The 18,687-nt window shown below is 34.8% G+C and overlaps 1 protein-coding gene across 7 annotated transcripts in view; it reads left to right on the top strand.

Moving 5' to 3' along the window:
* Positions 1-18,687, top strand: part of CCDC171 (coiled-coil domain containing 171) — a 154,570-nt gene that overhangs the window by 75,211 nt on the left and 60,672 nt on the right. For 6 of the 7 annotated variants that reach the window (XM_054185374.1, XM_054185375.1, XM_054185378.1 and 3 more), the window contains one exon: positions 16,851-16,996. In XM_054185374.1, the coding sequence (XP_054041349.1) occupies positions 16,851-16,996 (146 nt within the window). Of the gene's footprint in view, positions 1-2,406; positions 2,732-16,850; positions 16,997-18,687 lie in introns of those variants that run through there. The other variant, XR_008463778.1, reaches the window with a different exon arrangement.

Below are 18,687 nucleotides of genomic sequence, written 5' to 3'. Positions count from 1 at the left end.
TACAATTATAGGAGTAAATGCACACATACTACTCACTCCACTGGAATTTTAGAGTACTCAGAAAACACTTTCAGGATGAAACTTAGAGGTATAACTTCACTTTTCTGCTTTTGGGTCTGGGCAGTGTACACCAGTATGTGTAATCTTTGAAGTGTCTGGTTTTTAAATGATACGTAAGAGACAGCAGTTCTAGCTATCATGAGGTGTTTGCAGACTCTAGGTAAAATGAAGGAAGAAATACAGGAATACTTTATTTTTTGATAGAGATCGTAAGAATACTTTAAAACCTGGATTAGCTGTTTCCTGAATATAATCTTAGGGTAGAGAATGCCTCTGTTAGTTTGGAATATGATAGGTGAGAGTACAGAAAGATCCTTTTTCATCAGGATTTAGAATATTCCCCAGACATTAGAAAGATTAATGAGGAAAAACATGATGTTATTAGCATCTCTGATCGCAAATCAAGGAGCAAAGAGAGAATAAAAGGTTTGAAACCAGGTGGTAGCTCACATGGGAAGGGAAGGAACCTTGTGATGGCAGGCCAGTAATGTGTGGTGACCTGAGCTCTGCATCTTTCATTTATTTTTTACTTAAAGCAAGCTTTACTGCCTGTGTCTGCTCTTCAGCCCTACTACTGTCTTTACACCTCCCAGTATTATTCTGTGAATTGATAGTTGAGCAAAAGAGACTGCTTCACTGGTATTTTGAGAAATGAAAGCACTTGTGATTCTGAGGAAAATTTAGGAAGTGATAAGAAATGTCAAGAGGTGGGAGGAGAACCAAAAAGATACAAGCTACAAAACTAGTAGGAATGTCAGAAACCATTGTTGAAAACGTAACAGTGAAAATGGATGTCAAGAAGGATGACTTGCAGCAGAGTTGAAGTTTGAACTGATATACACTGGAGGAAGCTGAAGGATGTTATTAAATTTATTAAGGAGGGTTTTCATTAACAGTATTATTTACTAAAAACACCTTACCTCACTAAGGGTGAAAGACAAAGACATTTCCGATTTACCTGTTGTTTTTTATGGTTTTTTTCCCTCCCTGTCCCCTAATTTTGGTTGTTTCATTTCAATGTAAGAATAAGCTTGTCTACTGTTTGTTAGGTTTCTTGTTAATGCTATTGCTTTTTTATTTCAGTTATAATTACAGTATGTATAAGCCATTAGATTTGTGTTTGATTTCTTTGGGAAATACTTGATTCAAGATTTTTAAGTGGATATTAGGATCATAAAGAAGGGAAGGAATAGAAGACAAATATTATTTGAAATTTTCATTAGGGTCTACTCTTTATACATTAATGCATGATATTTCACCATGTTTTACTTCCTATATAAAACATACCTTCACATTTGTTCAGAGGAAATGAAACAAAAAGTCACTTGTAGGGCTTTAAAATATAGGATGGGGTTTTAAACAAATATATTACATGGATCATTGGATACTGAATTAGATTTCACAGCTTCCTTTTTTTATTAATTAAAGGCTAGATACAAAATTTTGAGACAGCAGTGATCCTAAATGGCATCCTAATTCTGCAACCCGCTAGCAGTTATTTGCTACTGGAACAGCTTGATATCGTGTAAAATGCTTGCTTATAGCTGAAAGCTGTAAAGATACAATACAAAGTAATAATATAGCTGTTGTACTAGGATGGAGGCTAAGAAAGTTGACAAAATAAGCCTTAGAGCTGAAATTTACCACTTACAGTTACACTGATTTGGTTTTCTAAATGTATTACTCCATAATTCTCAGTCTTTTCCATGGAGGAGACTTGGGCCAAATTTAAGTTGTAGATTTGTTGCCGTCTACTCTCCCTAAACTTCTGTTTAAATTCCAGAAGGTTAATTAATATCTATTGATTCCTTCATGACGTTTATTACAATAGTTAGCCCAAAATGGCATTGTAGTTGTAACAGTCTGTATCTGTGACTGTATCAAGGAAAGAAACAAGATCAGTTGTGGTAGCAAGGCAACACACATTCATGATCTAGTGTTTCTTGAATTTTTTTCTCATCATGCATAGGTGATTTTATAATGTGTACTTCCTAAATCATGATCTCGCCTTCAATTTTTATTGTTGTTTTTTTACGGTTCTGAACCTGTGATGAATAAGTGCTTCCTAAATTCAAGTAGCAGTCTAACACAAACTACTTTGATACTAAGGGGTAAAAGGACTTTCTTTTATTTTGAGCTCTACATTTGGGTTTTTGAAATTGAAGAAGTCTTTCATAAGCTTTTTTTTTCCCCACAGTTAACCACAATCCCACTTTATTCATGGCTTCATTCATGAGAGGCAGAAATGCACCCTGCCTTGGCGTTTTAACTGACAGACCTTTTTCTCGTGTCTCATCTTGGGTTTTGTGCCTTAAAATTGTTTTGGTTTTTTTTTTTTTTTTGTAGCTCTTGTTTTGCAGTACAGTGGAACAATCTCATCTCTGCAATAATCAACCTTGACCTTGTAAAACAGTGTTCTTACAGTTGCATAAGCTTTAAAAATCTTAAATAGTACAGAAGTATGGGAAAAAAAGAACTGCTGCACTGAAAAAATGGACTAGAAAAACTATGCCTTCATCTTCATCTTAACATACAAAATAATCTGTTGGTCTAGACTAAGTATATATAAAAAGTTGGAGAATGTGGTGGTGTACAAGCAATATTGGATGGAGTAGTGTGTCATGGAGTAAAAAAACTTGCTTTGAATTCTTTATTCATAGTTTTTAAAAAGGTAAGAAGGGGAAAAATAAAATATTGGGTACTTTTTCTTTTGGTAACTTATTTTTAAACTTGTTCACACTTCAACAGCAATCAGTAAGGAGATACTTTGGTGTTCACGTACTTTCATAAAGTAGGCTTATTAAAGGAGTAATACTTAATTTCTTAGCTTTATCGGTTCAGATTTTAATCCTGTATATTTTTATCTTCTTAATGGCATATACCATAGAGACATCCAAGGTAGCCAATTACATGCAAGGTCAGCTGGAACTAAGCAACTCTTTTTTACCACTTTTTTTATTAGAAGAGGTAAATCAGTAGCTCTGATTCCCCTGCCTTTCAAGAGAATCTTTTAAACAGGCATCTATAGCAGACCTAATTTTTAGTCCTTATAGAAAATATGTCTTAATTCCAGTAAAATACTTTTTCTTTCTATTGACAGGCACTGTGTGTATATTTACTTCATTTTAGTATTTGTAATAAAAACAGTATCTTTTAAATAAGCTTTAATTTATGGAGCGTGTCCTATAAATTGTTAATAAATAACTCTGTGTGCATTTCAAGTGCAATATATGTTAAATCATGTAACTTGCTACTGGTCTGCCTCAAATAGTCTTCAATACATGTTTTAGAAGAAGATACCCTAAGTTTTCTGTTTGTTTACTCTTCCGAGTTTAGTGAAGCTGCCGTTGATTTATGACAGCATAAGTGAGAAAAGAATCTCATCCAGGTGCTTTGATAACACTTACAGAAAAACAGTTTTCTGATGGGAAGGTTTGGAGTATTTATTTTCACTAGCTATTTAATTTAAATAATTATATTCATATTCTGTTTTCAGAAAGTGTAGTATCCTTTGCTAAACAGACACATCCGAATTAATTAGATTCTGGTGGAGACTGGAATTTCCAGGTTTTTTAGAAGTGGATGATTTCCCTGACGAGGCTTTTCATTCTTAGTGTGGGTATCAGATGAAGGTGCTGCACAATTTGCTGCTGTTTGTTGCTTTTTCTCTTCATACATTTATAGCTACATATTTTTTCCCTGAAAAATAATTCTAATTATTTATGCAATTTCTTTTATTAATACCATTGCACACACTTTGCAAGTCAGTTTTGTAGTTGGCTATTTCTGCAAAGGATGCAGTATTCTAACTTATGGAAAGGTTAAAAGGCCTCACTTACCTGAGGAAGACTAAGTGATTTGCATGGTTCTCAAACAGAACAGCAAAGATAACAGTCACCAGAAGACCAAAAAAGGTTTTGGCTTTTTTTTTTTTTTTTGGTAAACTCTATGACCTCTTCAGTTGGAAAGACTGTTAGGGTTTGGGTGCACTGAGGAATACTGTTGATTCGCAAAAACTTGTTTGTCACTTTGTCAAGAAATGCCATTTCTGTGCATTGCTCAGTTAAATTAAAAGCTGTTCTTTAAAGAAAGCTGTATAGCTGATTACCATTAGCATCTAACTTAATAGAGAATTTGTATTAATCAAGTTTAGCATGTTAAAGAGAAGCAAGCTCCCCTCTGAATAGGTTAGAAACTAAAATTCATAATTCATTAATTAAATGATTTTTTAAGTTCTCATACTCTCTATGTTCTGAACACCTAAATAATTCACAAAGTAGGTAAGAATGGATTATCATTGCCATCTGCCGCATTCGTAGTAAAAGGAGGTCATAAGTTTTCTTATTGCAATAAATTGCAGGTTAAACAGTTTTGTCATGTATTTCAGTTTGCGTTAACGCTATTTGTAAAATAAGTAAGCCTGCTCATTCTCCTTTTCTGTTAAATAACTTCTACTACTGATAACTTCTTAGGTAGATAGTCTTCAAAGACTTAGGTCAACTAAAGACTTCCCCTGGAGCTGATCCTTTGTGCTTTCTTGTTTAAAGATTGCAATGCACTGTACATGGCATTTAGGTATATGAGTAGGGATAGTCTTCCCAGGCGTCCTTCTGGCAGCTGCTGCCTTACGTAATAGGAGAGACAAATAGGAAAGCATCCTGTTGTGGGCTGCACCTGAGAGCTTCTCTTCACAGAAGGGAAGAGAAGACGACTGTGACAAAGTCCGCATTCTATTACTCAATCTCCACTTCAGATATCTAAACCTTAAACCTCACCTTAGATTTCTCTCTTCTGTGGTTTGTCTGTGAAGTTTGTTTTATTGTCTGTCTGCTTTATTATCTAACTTTTTTTAAAGTCACAAACTTGTGCATTAAATCTTCTCTTGGAGATAAATAATTGTACTCTTATTCTTTTTAGCACTTTGAAAGCAGCTCTTTATGTTGTGGTGCACAGCTCTCCTTGCTTTGCTTCTCTGGTTAGCCTCTACGATTCGGGGTCTAAGGATTGCCCTGTTCTTTTTCCACTTTAGAGATCGTGTCATTAGGAATATTGATCCCTCCGTTTCCTCACAGAACGAACTTATTTCCAGCCAGGTTGTTAGGTCTGTGTATTTCCTTTGTTCTGTGCCGAGAACATTCATCAGTAAGTATCAGCATGAGTAGCCTGGAGGGACTGAGGTCAGTACATGGCCTTTAGAAAAGTATTGTATTTGCTCCATAGTCATCAATGAAGAAACCACACAACTAGCAACCAAGTTGTTGAAGGTCTGCCTTAACTTTTCTGAGATAGGCTTTCTGGAAAATATGTAAGTAATAAGCAGAACAGGAGAAAGAATACAGTTAAAATTTGTGGTTATGCACTAGTTACGTGTTTGCACTAACCTGAAGTTCAATAAAACAATAAAAATTTTGTGTTACTGTTTCATTTATCTGAAGTTCCTCTTTTATCCACTTTTCAAGTTGAATGTCAGTAATAGTTCATAGTAATTTGTGCAATGTTAAGATTTTATATTGAAATTTGAACACTTCTTCATACCAGATGAACATTTTTTGTTACTTTTTAAATTATCCTACTATAAAATATTTGATTGGTTAGTATTAAGAATATTACTCAGGCTGGTTTTGTCAGGCAAATTCTTTACTGTCTTTGTATAGTAAGAAAATAATAAAATAATCTCCAAAATTCCTTCTACTTTACATTGAGAGAAGAGTGAAAGGAATTGTCAGTTTATTACATTTATATTCAATCTGTTCAGGTGTAAACATTATTTCTGTAATAAGAAGAGACATCTCTATGTTAGAAAAATTGATATTTTAACATGTCAGAGAGTTTAACTGAGGAAGATGCTCTCACCGTTACAACAATTTGGGTGTAATTTAGGTACTGAGAGAGAACACTGCAGTAAGTCATGATTACGTAACATCACTTTAGTTAATTTTTGAAAGCTAATTATGACCAGGAGTTAATTTCCAAGTAAAAGTAGGTTTCCCCTTCTTTAGAAAATTATGGAGTAAGTTTGATCATGCTAGTCTGATTCAGTAGTATAATTTCAATAGTCATTTTACTAGTCATGCACTTAAGTGCACTTCTGGTAGTTTGCAGAGGAATGCAAGTGATGAAGACAGGTAGAATTGTGCCCAGGAATAAAGAAACTAACGTGGAAACGAGAGTCAATTATTTGGTCTGTTAAGTTCCTTCTCAACAGATGGGCGGGACCTTGGGTTTTTTGATCTAACATATTGATGACTGGCACACAGTGAAATCTAGAATGCTTTAGTTATGTCTTTACAGTGTAGTAATGTTGCCTATTTCAGAGAATACTTTTTATCTTGAGTCTATTTGCTGCACTGTACTGTTAAAAAAACAAAAAGAAATTCTGACATTCTGTCAAAGATTAAATAAAGAAAAGTTGCGTGAAACAGGGCATTTTTATAGTCTTTTAAAAGTAACTTCCAATATTTTCTGGGTATTCCACTTGTAGGAACTATTTACCTCACTTAGGGTGAGCAGAGAATAAATGGAACAATATTGGGATCTAAAAGCTTAATGGTTTTATTGCTGCATTGTAATTGTACTAATAAACACCTCTGTCCATGACCTTGGAATTTATAGTGCAGTGAGAAAGATTTATTGACATCTAATTTGGAAGAAAAATGGGATTATTGTGTAATTACAGTGTGTGGTTATTAAGCGTATGTACTTACATACTGTTTATCCCTGTTATTTCAAGACCTTCAACTATGTTTTTAGTTTTCACTCAAAAATACAGAAGGCTTCTTGGTAAATCCAGTGCCTGGGAGATCTTCGTTAAATTACTGGGTCAACTACAAAGTAACTTCGTTACCTTGAGATGTGCAGAGGGGATCAATAGATCTTTAAAACAGCATGTGATGTTTTTAAATAAATGTTCTAAACCCTATTTTTCCTAGTAGTTTAGGTATCAATGTATAGGACTTTCTGCTATACAGGTTCTTGATATACAAGTCCTTTATACATAGATTTGCTTCTTGCTTCTGTTTATCTAGGATGTCTCTAGGGCCCCATCATTTTTTCACCTTAGTCAGGTTTTCCCGTGATCTCCTGTTCTGTTTGTTGTGAAGCTAACTCTGTAAAGATCTTTTATATCTTCTTGTGAAACCACAAGTAATTAACTCTCAAATACCTATTGGAATATAATTATGTGTCTAACTGGCATAAAGCTAAAGCAAGAGATGCATTCCTTTGCACTTTGGTTCCCTTTCTTGGCTTACATACGATGATTGCAGCCATGCCTGACTTTGATGTAATTTGGTTTTTGAATTTAATTTGACACTTTAGTTTCATTAGGTATTCAATGATTTTCAAGGGCAGGTTTTTTTTTTAAATTAATACGACTTTCAGTTTGCAAAATCTATAGCTATGCTATCCTTCTTTTAATCATGAAAAGCATGGAAGCTCATTGAGATTGTAGCAGGGTAACAACCTCAAAACAGAAATTATTTTTTTTTATGTTGCCTTAGCTTTTGTGTTGACTTTTACAATATGTATTTATGAAAAACCCACTGAAGTTCTTGTTGCTACACAAATCTTTTTACTGTCTCAGTTCAAAGGTCTTTTTAAAAATTTATGAAAACTTTCCAGCTAAAGTAAACCCACTTTAATTGTTGTTTGAATTTGGTTTGATTTGTTGGGGTTTTTTTTGTCGGTGGACTATACAATAAGTAATTTAAACATTATGTATTTAAGATTCTCAATTCTAAGTAACAGTCCCAAGATTTTATTTATAAATAGTACTTTGCTGCTGTACAAGAAAATTTCTCAGGTGCGAGAATGAAGACATAAATGTTCTTCTTCAAAGAAAGTTAACTTACTAAAATAATTAGTTGTGTGGTATTACCCAGTGTGTTTGATAACAAGGCATATTTATTACTGTTGCTTCTGTAGGTGGGTGAAGCAGGTAATTTTATGGTAGTTTTATGGTGACATTTTATCTTATACTTAGGAAACGTACCAAAAGTGAAAAATATGAATTCAGTTCAGTTTAACAGTTGCAGTAATGTATTGCTGTCAGTATTTACCATTACCTGCTTCGGTATTTGTGTGTGCTGTGCTCAGAAAAACGTATTTCTTGTTTAAGTTTTGTGCTCTCAGTTGGTACTTGATATGACACAAAGCGTATCCAGAGGGAAGTGAGACACCCAATCAATATGCCTTTATAGCACTTTGATCTGCTTGCTGAATATTGGGATGTAATAGATCCTTGATGCTTTTTCAACAGAATGATTTAGAAGTTGCCTTTTTTATTAGTTAAATTATGCTTTACTGTATCTATTCTTTTTGCTAAGAAGACTACTCTCCAGTTTTTAATGAAGGGAGGGTTAGGGGTGACCTGTATAAAAGAATAGACCTTTTAGTATGAAATTACATATTTATCAATTCATTCCTATTTTACTGAGGTTTAAGGAGTAAAAGGGATAAAGAGAATCATGTATGCTTTTTTTTCCCCTGCAGATACTTCATGCAGCAGGATGTGGATGGCATAATATTAAAATAAAATATGCATACACTAAACATCATTTGGGGCTGTCTGTGGAAACACGTATAACTGAATACAAATGTACGGTTTGGTCAGAACTCCTCTGAAGGAGAGCGCAGTATTTGAATGTAACCTGTATAAAGTGATAAATCTGCTAAAGCGTATGTTAATGTGCCATGTTAAAAAATTATTTGTCCAATACACTAATTAAAGAAAACTAAAAAGTCTTGCTGAAGCAAGATCAAAACTTCAGGTGGCATAAATTGGCACACTTGGCATTGTTCATAACTGCTTAATGTGATGGGTCATAGTAATGCACTAGTGTCTGGTGGAATTGTGCAGCAGCCTCTTCCAAGAAACTGCTGCAGAATGACATGCATCACTGAAACAACTTAACTGGGACCACCAGTATATTGAGGTTATGAAGAGTATATTTTCTTACTGAGAACTGAACCTAAAGTTCTGTTTCGAAAATTTCTTGAAATTTTTGACTTTTAGGGTTCCTATTTTTTGAACCAGTGACTGAAGTAAAGACATATAGCCACTGTACCATAATACTTGTTTTTTAAATTTAGTTCTGAAGCAGAATTCTGTGTGATTTTATCTGTCCGTGATGACTTTTTGGTCTGTGTCCAGATTCCCACTGACTTCAAATTGTGTGCTTTTTTAAATAAACAATGGGAATGAAATTGTGGTTATTTAATTTGTAGGTAACATTTCATTGTCATTGTTAATGATTTTATTTCAGTTGTTTCTCCTTCCTGAACTATCTTATGTAACTGTATGGTTTAGAAATGTTCCAAACAAATTGAGTGATGCAGATACAATGGAAGAATATTTTTTTTGAATCATAGTCTGTTCCTGGACTTAGAAATGTCACTGGACTGCAAGATGATTAAGACTAGTAGGACATGATCAGAGACAGATGGTTTGAGCGCAGTTCACCTTTAATGAAATGCAAGAAATTAATGCAATATGTTGTGTCATCATAGATATCCAGCTAAATATTTCTGTGTATGTACATGTGATATAGTAGCACTTGTAAACCATATCAAAGATAAAGTCTAAGTGCTGTTTGTATCTTTATCTTGTACACTCTGTGCTAATATGCACAATTAGATAATGTATAGCAAAATTAAGCAGCAGTATTGCAGATGCTTGTGTATAGCAGAGAGCAGTATTAACAGTGCAGCATCAGAGTTTCCCTGTAATGTTGAGTGTCTCACTTACGTACAGGTACATGAGAGAGTTATGAAAAGTCCTGTTTTGCAGTACCAGGTATAAACCATCTTTTTGAAATCTTCTAACTGTAACAACTATAAGACTGGTGGTCCATCAGGGTAAGAAGTGCAACAGTGGAAAAAAAGTAGAATTATTTCTCTTCTGTGGCACTTAAGTAACTGATTTGAAGGCATGACACTACCAAAGCACAGAAAAGCTGCTGCTCCTGCAGCCCTGGATCTTGTCTAGTCTGCAGTTGCACAAGGTTAAGTATTGTGGTGGGAGAGGAATTTACTTTTCTAGGGAGAAAAAAGAAACATCCATCCTGAGGCAGCATGTCAGAGGTGAATGAGGAGTGAATGATCATGTTCTCATGCCACTACGCATGTGATTCCAAAAATTTATTCTCACTTAACATCAAGGGTTTTTCTAATACACTTAAAACTCACAATGATAAAGCCTGAGTTCTAAAATTGTCTTTGCTCCATTAAGGTGGTGTAATCCTTCTCTGCAGCTTTCCAGTAATACTAACATAATTCACTTAGCTCAGAAGATGATAAAAATTTCTAGATTATCATGTGCATAAATTTTATTATGTACTTTAACATTTTCCAAAACATTGTTTAAAAGTAGGGCCTAATTATTATCTCTGATTGGATTAGTGTATGTCTGGAAGGCCAAGTGCATCTTGGTATTGAAAGGGATTTCCCTCAACTTTTTCAATTTCTGTTTTTTTCTTTTCAGGTACAGCAGTATACCTAGCTACCACATGTTAACACCAATGCTTTTGTTTGCTAATGGTAACAGTCCATGAGGATCTAGCCTATATGTGGGCAGTTTATATTTTGTGATTATCGCATATAAAAACTTTCAAAGTTTTGTTTAGTTTTACTTACTTTGAAGCGGAGTGACATGTGAAAATAGGATCTCTCTTCTGGAAGAATTGTTATTATGTGGAATTATTCAGGAATTGCTACTGTGTTTAAATTAATAAACTCTTTTAATTCAGAATAACTTCAAAGCATACACAGCTCAGTGACTTCATAAAGCATTTTCAGTCATCCTTTGCTAAACATTTTGAGCTAATGCAATTGAAAAATGTGTTCCTTTCTTGTTGATCAGAATAGATTTTCTCTTGAGAAATAAGTCTGCGTTGTAGCACAGAGATATTAAATGTAGCTTTAAGTCTTTGAGGCACTGTAATCCAGGCTGAAGCACTGCAGGTGAAATGCTTGTGGTACCTAAAGTTGCTTGATGTCTGAGAGCTGTGCTTCAGTCAATAAATGGACTGTTGTCTAGACATACATACGTAATGCCATTCACATTCACAATGTGAGTACCTTCAATTTCAAATGACTTTTGTAAGAAGAATCTCTTGCAAGATGAAAACATATGCATTTTCCCCATCCAATCCATTGAGTGACTCTTGAATAAATTTTTATTGAAATGTTTCTTAACACTTAAGTTCTAGGTCTTGTAGCATAACTGTGTATAACAGCTGCTTTTTAAGCTACCTTCACCATTCTTTAACTTATAACAGTCTTCAGATAATTGCTTGGCTTTTTTATGATACTGATTTGGCTAAAGCTTTCTCCTATTAGCATAGTTTGTGCTCCAACATTATGAAGGTTTCTTATATAAAACAATCATTTTGCGTAGCAGACCCACCCGTACTCTGTGACCTCATTACACAGGGCACTTTCAAAAATTTGAAGAGCCACTTGGCAGCTTGTTAGATACACTGTGATCTGTAAGCTATATTGAACTGCTTCCATGCTACATCATGTACTTCAGAGAAGAGTCATCAGGTATGTTCTTTCTAAGAATGCCAGCATATGAAAAGATTGCCGCTGTCAGGATGAGGGTCCAGTAGCAAAGAGGTTAAAAAAATCACTTTTTTCGGCAAAGCAGATAGAGCTCATTCAAATATCCTTTTGAGTAGTTGTATTTCTTTTCCTAGGGAAGTTTAAAGGGCATGTGAAAGCATTTGTTATTGAAGGGATGTCATGGGTGGTCAGCTTCAGGTTAGCTCTGCGTTGCAAGAGCAGAACAGCCACATGGAGTTCATTTCAAACCGTTTGAAGACACTTCTGCAGCCACTATGAAATACACAGTGAATCCAGATATAATATGTTGATATTGCAGTTTGGTTTACAGTTGAGAAGTGCAAGTCCATCTTACTTGTTAACATTGGCCTAAATGTTTGGGGTTTTTTTTTTTCATGTATGGATGAGAAGTCTCAGTTATGAATTTTTTTTTTGACACAGAACTGTTTTCCCTGAGATTTTTAATCTATTTTAAAAGAAGAAGTTTCATTTTGAGTTGTTCTTGATAAGCAAGAATTCTTTTCAGAAAACATCCTGTGGAAACTCAGGTGTATGGTTTGAGCTAATGTAATTTGGTTTGCATTGCAGTCATGCACAGTAAAAATACAATTGACATTAAGTCTTTAATGTAATTTCTTGTACCTTTTGGATTTGGACCTTTTTAAAATTCAAGACTTCTCTAGATTATCTGTAGACTGTCTTTTGAGGGGCACTCAGACCATCCCAAAAATTACATTTGCCAACAGGGAAATTGGAAAGTGTGTTTCAACTGGTGAAGAATGGATGTTGGCTAAACGTTGCATTCTTTTTTTCATTGTGGAATTTTGTTAGTTATGTATATAGGACAGTTTTCAGGATGCATTCAGTGTACAGATCTCTTAAAAAGTAATACTTCACATCTAAATGGGAAAAAAATACATAAAACTTCATCCTGAAGACAAAGTCTTTAATTTTGCAAATTAGTTTGTAATACACATACTGCAGTATATTTGCATATCTTGTAGTGCTGTGTTGTGTCTGCGTAATTTAAATCTAATTTACTAAGCAGTTTGATCTAGCTTTAGTTGATCTTGGAAAATATGCTCTCGGTATAAAAGTGTCACATATGCTTTGCATGAATTTAAACTTTATGACTGTCATCGTTAGTCTTAGAGTGATTGTCCATCTGTTATCTTTTGAATAGAGTGCTTTTTTGTGTGTAAAGAATGACAATGTTGAACTTTGATTTATTTTTGTAAGTGGTTTTGAAGAAATAAAATCCTCACCACAAGGCCTAAGCTTGTTAAAATTATTTGTGGAAGGAACCAGCCTACGGACATCCAATGAGATTTTTTTTCAGTGCTATCAGTTGCTTGCTGTTCTCTCCAACAAATGGTTTTTCATGCTGTTTATGGGGGAAAAATGCCTAAATCTAAAATATTTCTAAATGGAACTCCTTTTAAGAATTCTGATGAAAACTCAGCTGATCTATGAGATTTTGGTGGACTGTAGAGGAAGGAGTGCAGTGATGTCTGAATTAGGACCTGAATGCCTAAACATCTGAACTGAACAGATAACTGGCATTTTACGGAATGTCAATAAATTGGAGTTTGGCTTCTAAGTTGGTTCAGAATCACTTCTGCTTGAAAGTGAAAGCTCAGCGTCTTCACAGAACTATGTGCAGACATAGTAGGCTTTTAAAACCTTCATTCTTCTTATCATATTTAGCCTCAACTTTCTAACAATTGTAATTGTCCACAGAAAACATTTCGAGATAAATGCATTATCGGGTTTTGAAATTTTCTTATTTTTGTAAATACTAAGACCTGGGGGGCAAAATAAGGGCTATATTGTGGATTAAGTGAAATATCTCAAGGCTGTGCTTTTCTGATAACTGAACCTGAAGTGACCTTTCTCAGACACAATTACAGAGCTGTATGTTTTTCCTTTAATTTCATCAGGGGTTTAATTAGTATACAAATAAAACTTCCCTTATCTTCCTTTCTACCTAATTGGCTTGTCTTCGCTTATATATGAAGAATGTGAAAATGGGCTGTAATTAGGGTGACCGTGTTAACCTTTTTTTCTCAAACGTACTGTTGCCTAAAGGCCTCAAGGCCTAAAAACAGTGCTTTGGATTATTGCTTTGCAATCACTATGGCTCTCCCATAGGTTTTCTCATGAGCAGAAGGGCTTTGGGTGCTGCAGGTTCCCACTGCTTAACGGGATCTTCATTCTTCTCCCCACTAAATGTTTATTGATTATCTCACTGCTCCACACTCAGCCTCCAACAACTTAATATCAGGTGACAGTCAGGAGAGTTCTCCAAGTAATTAGAGTGGAGCATTGAGGGAACAATTAGGAGCAGAGTTATTAAACTTGATTTATCCTATTCTCTCCTGAACACTTTCTTGGATATCAGAACATCACACTTTCACAATCTACCCTGGCTGAGAAATTAGTGGCTAACCTGCTGCTTATCATTGTTGCCTTGCTGCCTTGAGGCACACCCTCTTGGTTTCAGTCACTCAGCTGGAAATATTAGAGTCCATAAAGTTTATCAAGGGTTTTAATTAGATCAATCTGAAGAAGGAAAAAAAGAGAAGCTTAGCAGCCAGTACTTTAGAATACTCCACACTGTATTTGAGCAATTTCCAAGGCTTGACTTAAACCCACAGTAGCAAGGAGCTTCAAGTGAATGCTGAAACTGCTTTTAGAGCGCTAAAAACAGTTTACATTTTGCTTAAATTTTGCAATATTATTGATAGATAAAGTCTGAATCCTTTGCAGGTTTCTGTAAATACTGGTGAAAGTTTTGTATATAATAAAGCACCTCTTCAGTGAGATATTTTATTTAATCATTTCTGAATTGCATCATCACCAGCTAGTGTGGATTGCTGGCCATGCCTCTTAAAGAGTTAGGTTTCATGATTTCATCCTTGTTATTTCCTCATTAATAGGCTTGCACTTGCAATTGGTAAGCAACAATTGTTAGCAGCTCCCAGAATATTTTGACACCTAGCAGGTCTCTTCAGCATTTGTGGTCAGTGATGAAAGCTTTATATCCCTGCAGAAGGATAGCTATCTAATAAAAATTAAATAAATATGCATAATGTTTCTATTGTCCTGTCTTTCTTCACTCATTTAGACCACTAGAATCCTGGGCCCAGACTCTGTTCCATCAGCCTCTACATTAAAAATTGTTTGCATCAAAATATTAGCAGAATTATCCATTCTGCATTGGCCAGAGCTCAGTCCTGTGTCTGCATCTTAAAAACAGATTTTTCAATCAGATGGGAAAGTGGAGTGAACAAAGCATTGGCACTAGAGACATTTTCTCTGTTCAATAAATTTTGTTTATCAAGAGATGGGAATATGGGTGGAAGGGGGACATGACTTAGTTTTCAGAGCTGTTTCCCCAGTGCTGATTTAGCCTAAAACAAACAAGTAGTAAACGTAGTAAGTGGAAGAAGATACTGTTCTTTGTTCTTAAATTAAAGATGTCTCCTTTTATCCTTGCTAATCCACATCTGGTTTCTTGGAAATCACTTTTCTGAAAATCTGACAGTTCACAACTTCAGCTCTTCAGACAGGGCTTTGATAGTTGCTGGTGGCATTAGGGTAGAATTTCTGAAAGCCACACTTCCGGTTTTGGATATCTTTATGCTAATAATGCAGTGGAAGAATGAGATCTGTGTGTTTATCTTTTCTTAGGTGAAAAATGTCATTCTTCATTGAAAATAATGACATAAGAGGCAGAATAGAGTTATTCAGCCTGCAGTAATTTGAGCAAGACTAATATTAGCATTTCAGGGGTTTGGAGTTTTTTAAACTCCTGATTGGTTTTTTTCTTACAGCAGTGACTAAGCTCAGCCTGGCTTTTGTAAATTGCTGAACAGAGAGTTCTGGTAGTGGTGCTGTACTTCCAAATACACTGTTGAAATAATTGGTTGCTTTTTTGTGCTGAGAAATGTTTGAAGAAAACATATGCCAATCCGCAGATTTCAGTTTATTTTGCAGGATCATGTAGTTTTATGCTGTACTTTGTTATTTTATAGAAATTTTCTCTAGCATATTATTTTTTGATGTGCCTTTGATTCTTGGCTAGGTCTGAAGCTTTTTCAGATTAGTTGAGTTGTCAGTGCCCTACAAGTTTTTACCAGCCTTTTGCATATACTGTTCTTAATACATATCCATTATATATATATATATATATATATTTTCTGTGTTCCACAATCCAAGTCAAGTACTCCTGAGCACAGATTATGCAGAGCATTCTTAACTTAAGCAGAAAACATATCCATAAATTTTGAAAACAAGGTACAAGAGCTCAGTCTGGCAACTGTGGAGTCTGCTCTATCCTTCCATGTTGGTTTAGGATCTGTCAAGGAATTTGCATTTTTGTAAAAGAATGTTTATAGCCACCTGTTATAATTTCTTTCTAAAAAGGCAATTAACAGCTGTAAGTAAAATGTAACATTTAGCAAACTATGAAATCACATTATTAATACTTCAGTCTATAAAAGTATTGATTTATCTCAGCAGAAAGGAGTAGCAACTAGTCAGGTTCTGTATTAATTAGTTCTGTGTGCTGTTTGTCATCTATTGCATTCATCTGAATTGATTTAAAGCATGTTGTGTTAATTCTAAGCTGGAGAAAAACATTAAAAAAATACACGTGCTATTTTGCATATTGGAAACTGATGTTAAAACAGTGAAAGCACCATGAAGTAGTGATTTATTCTTAGCAAGAATTGCAGCAAAACAGTCCTTAATGCACTAACAGAGAATATTAGATTCTTACTTTTTTTAAGCCTGAAATTTCTGAATAGTGCAGAATATTTAAATAAATGCTACTTTGTTTATTCCCTTTCTTTGTGAATTCTTTTGTGTAATGTTCATGTTAAATTAAACTTTGAGAATATTCTCTTTAATGTTGTTCTCTTGATTACTTCCACTGTGTTTAGATCTGGTATTTTTGAGTATAGTACCTGTAGCATAGTACATGTACCTGTTTGATCAACAAATCACTTTATTTTATAAAACATATTTGTACATAGGCAATATACTAAAAACTGGGTGTTCTGGGTTAGTAATGTTTTTGCTAGAGAATTCATAAAACCTTAGTATGTAATGGTCCAAATCTACTTCACAGTCAGTCTGTTTTCCACTTTGTTTAATAGCCTATGGCATAAATTGAAGTTAATTATTTGGGCTGACAAGTAACTCTGCTTTCTGTCTGCTTGCAGAGACTCTCTGAGGCAAAGATGGAGCTGAGAAGAAAAGATCAATCTCTGCGTCAGCTCAATAGACTTCTTACCCAGCTGGAGCAGGACAAGCGTCGACTGAAAGAGAGCATCCGTGATGCAGAGAGTGCCCTCTGCATGGCAGCGAAGTGAGCGCTGGGACCTTGGGGAGATCACTTAAAACGGACAAAAGATCAATTCTTACTTTCATGCACAGGGTTTTAGGCCTGGCTAATGTAATGCTAGAAAACAAAAGTACATCTATCTCTCTTTGAAATTCAGTGATAGTCTTCTAAAAAGAAAACTGTTAGTTCAAGATACTAGATGGTATGTTTTCTGTAGTTATTCCATAATAGTGCTGGAAATTCTGATTCCTGAAATAGCATGGGCATTTTTGTTTGCCAGTTATCTTACTGATTTGACAGCATTGCTTTGGCAGATTTCTAACGCTCTGTTTATTTAGGAAATGATTGCTTGTTTTCTCTATTTCCATGTCATCTTTTTATAGAGAGAGACAATTTATTCATAATAAAAAATGAAACATCTGCTAGGTGACAGTTCTTAGCTGCCAAAGGGGCTGAAACCCATTTGGACCTAGTCTTATCTATGGAACAGGATAGATCTTTCATCTAATTTCAGAGAGCTTTGGATTTAGACATAAGACCCGTGCCTTTCTATACCATAACCTGGAGAGCGGAAGGAAATGTTCAGGGACCAATCTTGAAAAAGCTTGGTAGTCAAACGGTGTTCCAGTGACTTGAATGAGATTATTACTAAACTCTTACAGTCAAATAGTCAGATAAAAAGATAAATCTTTGCAGTCTCTGTTATCTATTACTCATATTGTAGTATGCACTTCGAATATTGTTGGTCCGTGGCTAAGATTTAAGAAAGTTTAATTTAAAATTAAAATTTCTCTTTATACCTGGGGTACATTTGACCTCTGAAGAACAGTAGCTTAGAAACTTTAATGGTTTTATGTACAAATGAAATAGTGTAATTAATATAGCTATCAGTGAAATGTTTAACAAGCTAATTAAAATGACAAATGTTATTTAGTATGAGTGTATTAAAGCTGATGTGACCTGAAGAAGGATTTGTTCTGGAAAGCTTGCCCCTTTTCACCCTGCCCCAACATATTTTACACATTCTGGTAAAGATCATTCCCTGTGGCCATTCTTATATTCAGAAAAGGTTATTTTAACGTGAAGTGGTTTTAAAATTGGTTTTATTTCTGTAGATAGCAGTTGAATATTGACAAAGAAAAAACATATACCATTTATTGTTCTACCAACTGTTCATGACAAATGTCTTTTTTTTCCCCTTTGGAACATATAATCAAAGCAGGTGAAATAGATTTGACTTCTGTCCAGAAAATCTTGTTTTAATACCTCTTCCATAACCTGAGTGATGGCAAGCAATGTATGGGTATCTTTCAAGTTCTTTCCTTATCTCTTGTACAGCTTTAAAGGATAGCAAGATGGCTGGCTCATTCTGAGAATTGCTATCTTGATTTTCTTGCAGTGGTCACCAGCAGTTCTGTTCCAATTTCCTCCAGAGTAGGAAGCAGTATTAATGAAAGTGTCTGATAGCAGTGAACTTGACAGAAATTTAGTAGCCTTTTGGTCATTCCTCTGCTAGATAGAAACTCTTTATCAAACCTTCACCCCAGCTGTGTGTAAAAGGTGATGCAAAACATGTTCCTTGTGCCTGAACTACATTTCTGGATGATAATCCTAAAGAATAGTTCTATGGTCAAAGTCCAACTTTCCTTACAACTGTAGAAGTTCATGAATATGTGAAATAAAGATTGAATGAAATGTGGATCCTGGCATGTAGG

Source organism: Rissa tridactyla, chromosome Z (genome assembly GCF_028500815.1).
Source record: "Rissa tridactyla isolate bRisTri1 chromosome Z, bRisTri1.patW.cur.20221130, whole genome shotgun sequence".
NCBI classification, from domain to species: Eukaryota; Metazoa; Chordata; class Aves; order Charadriiformes; family Laridae; genus Rissa; species Rissa tridactyla.
Note: the sequence above shows the minus strand (reverse complement) of the source record. Positions and strands in the feature narration are given on the sequence as shown.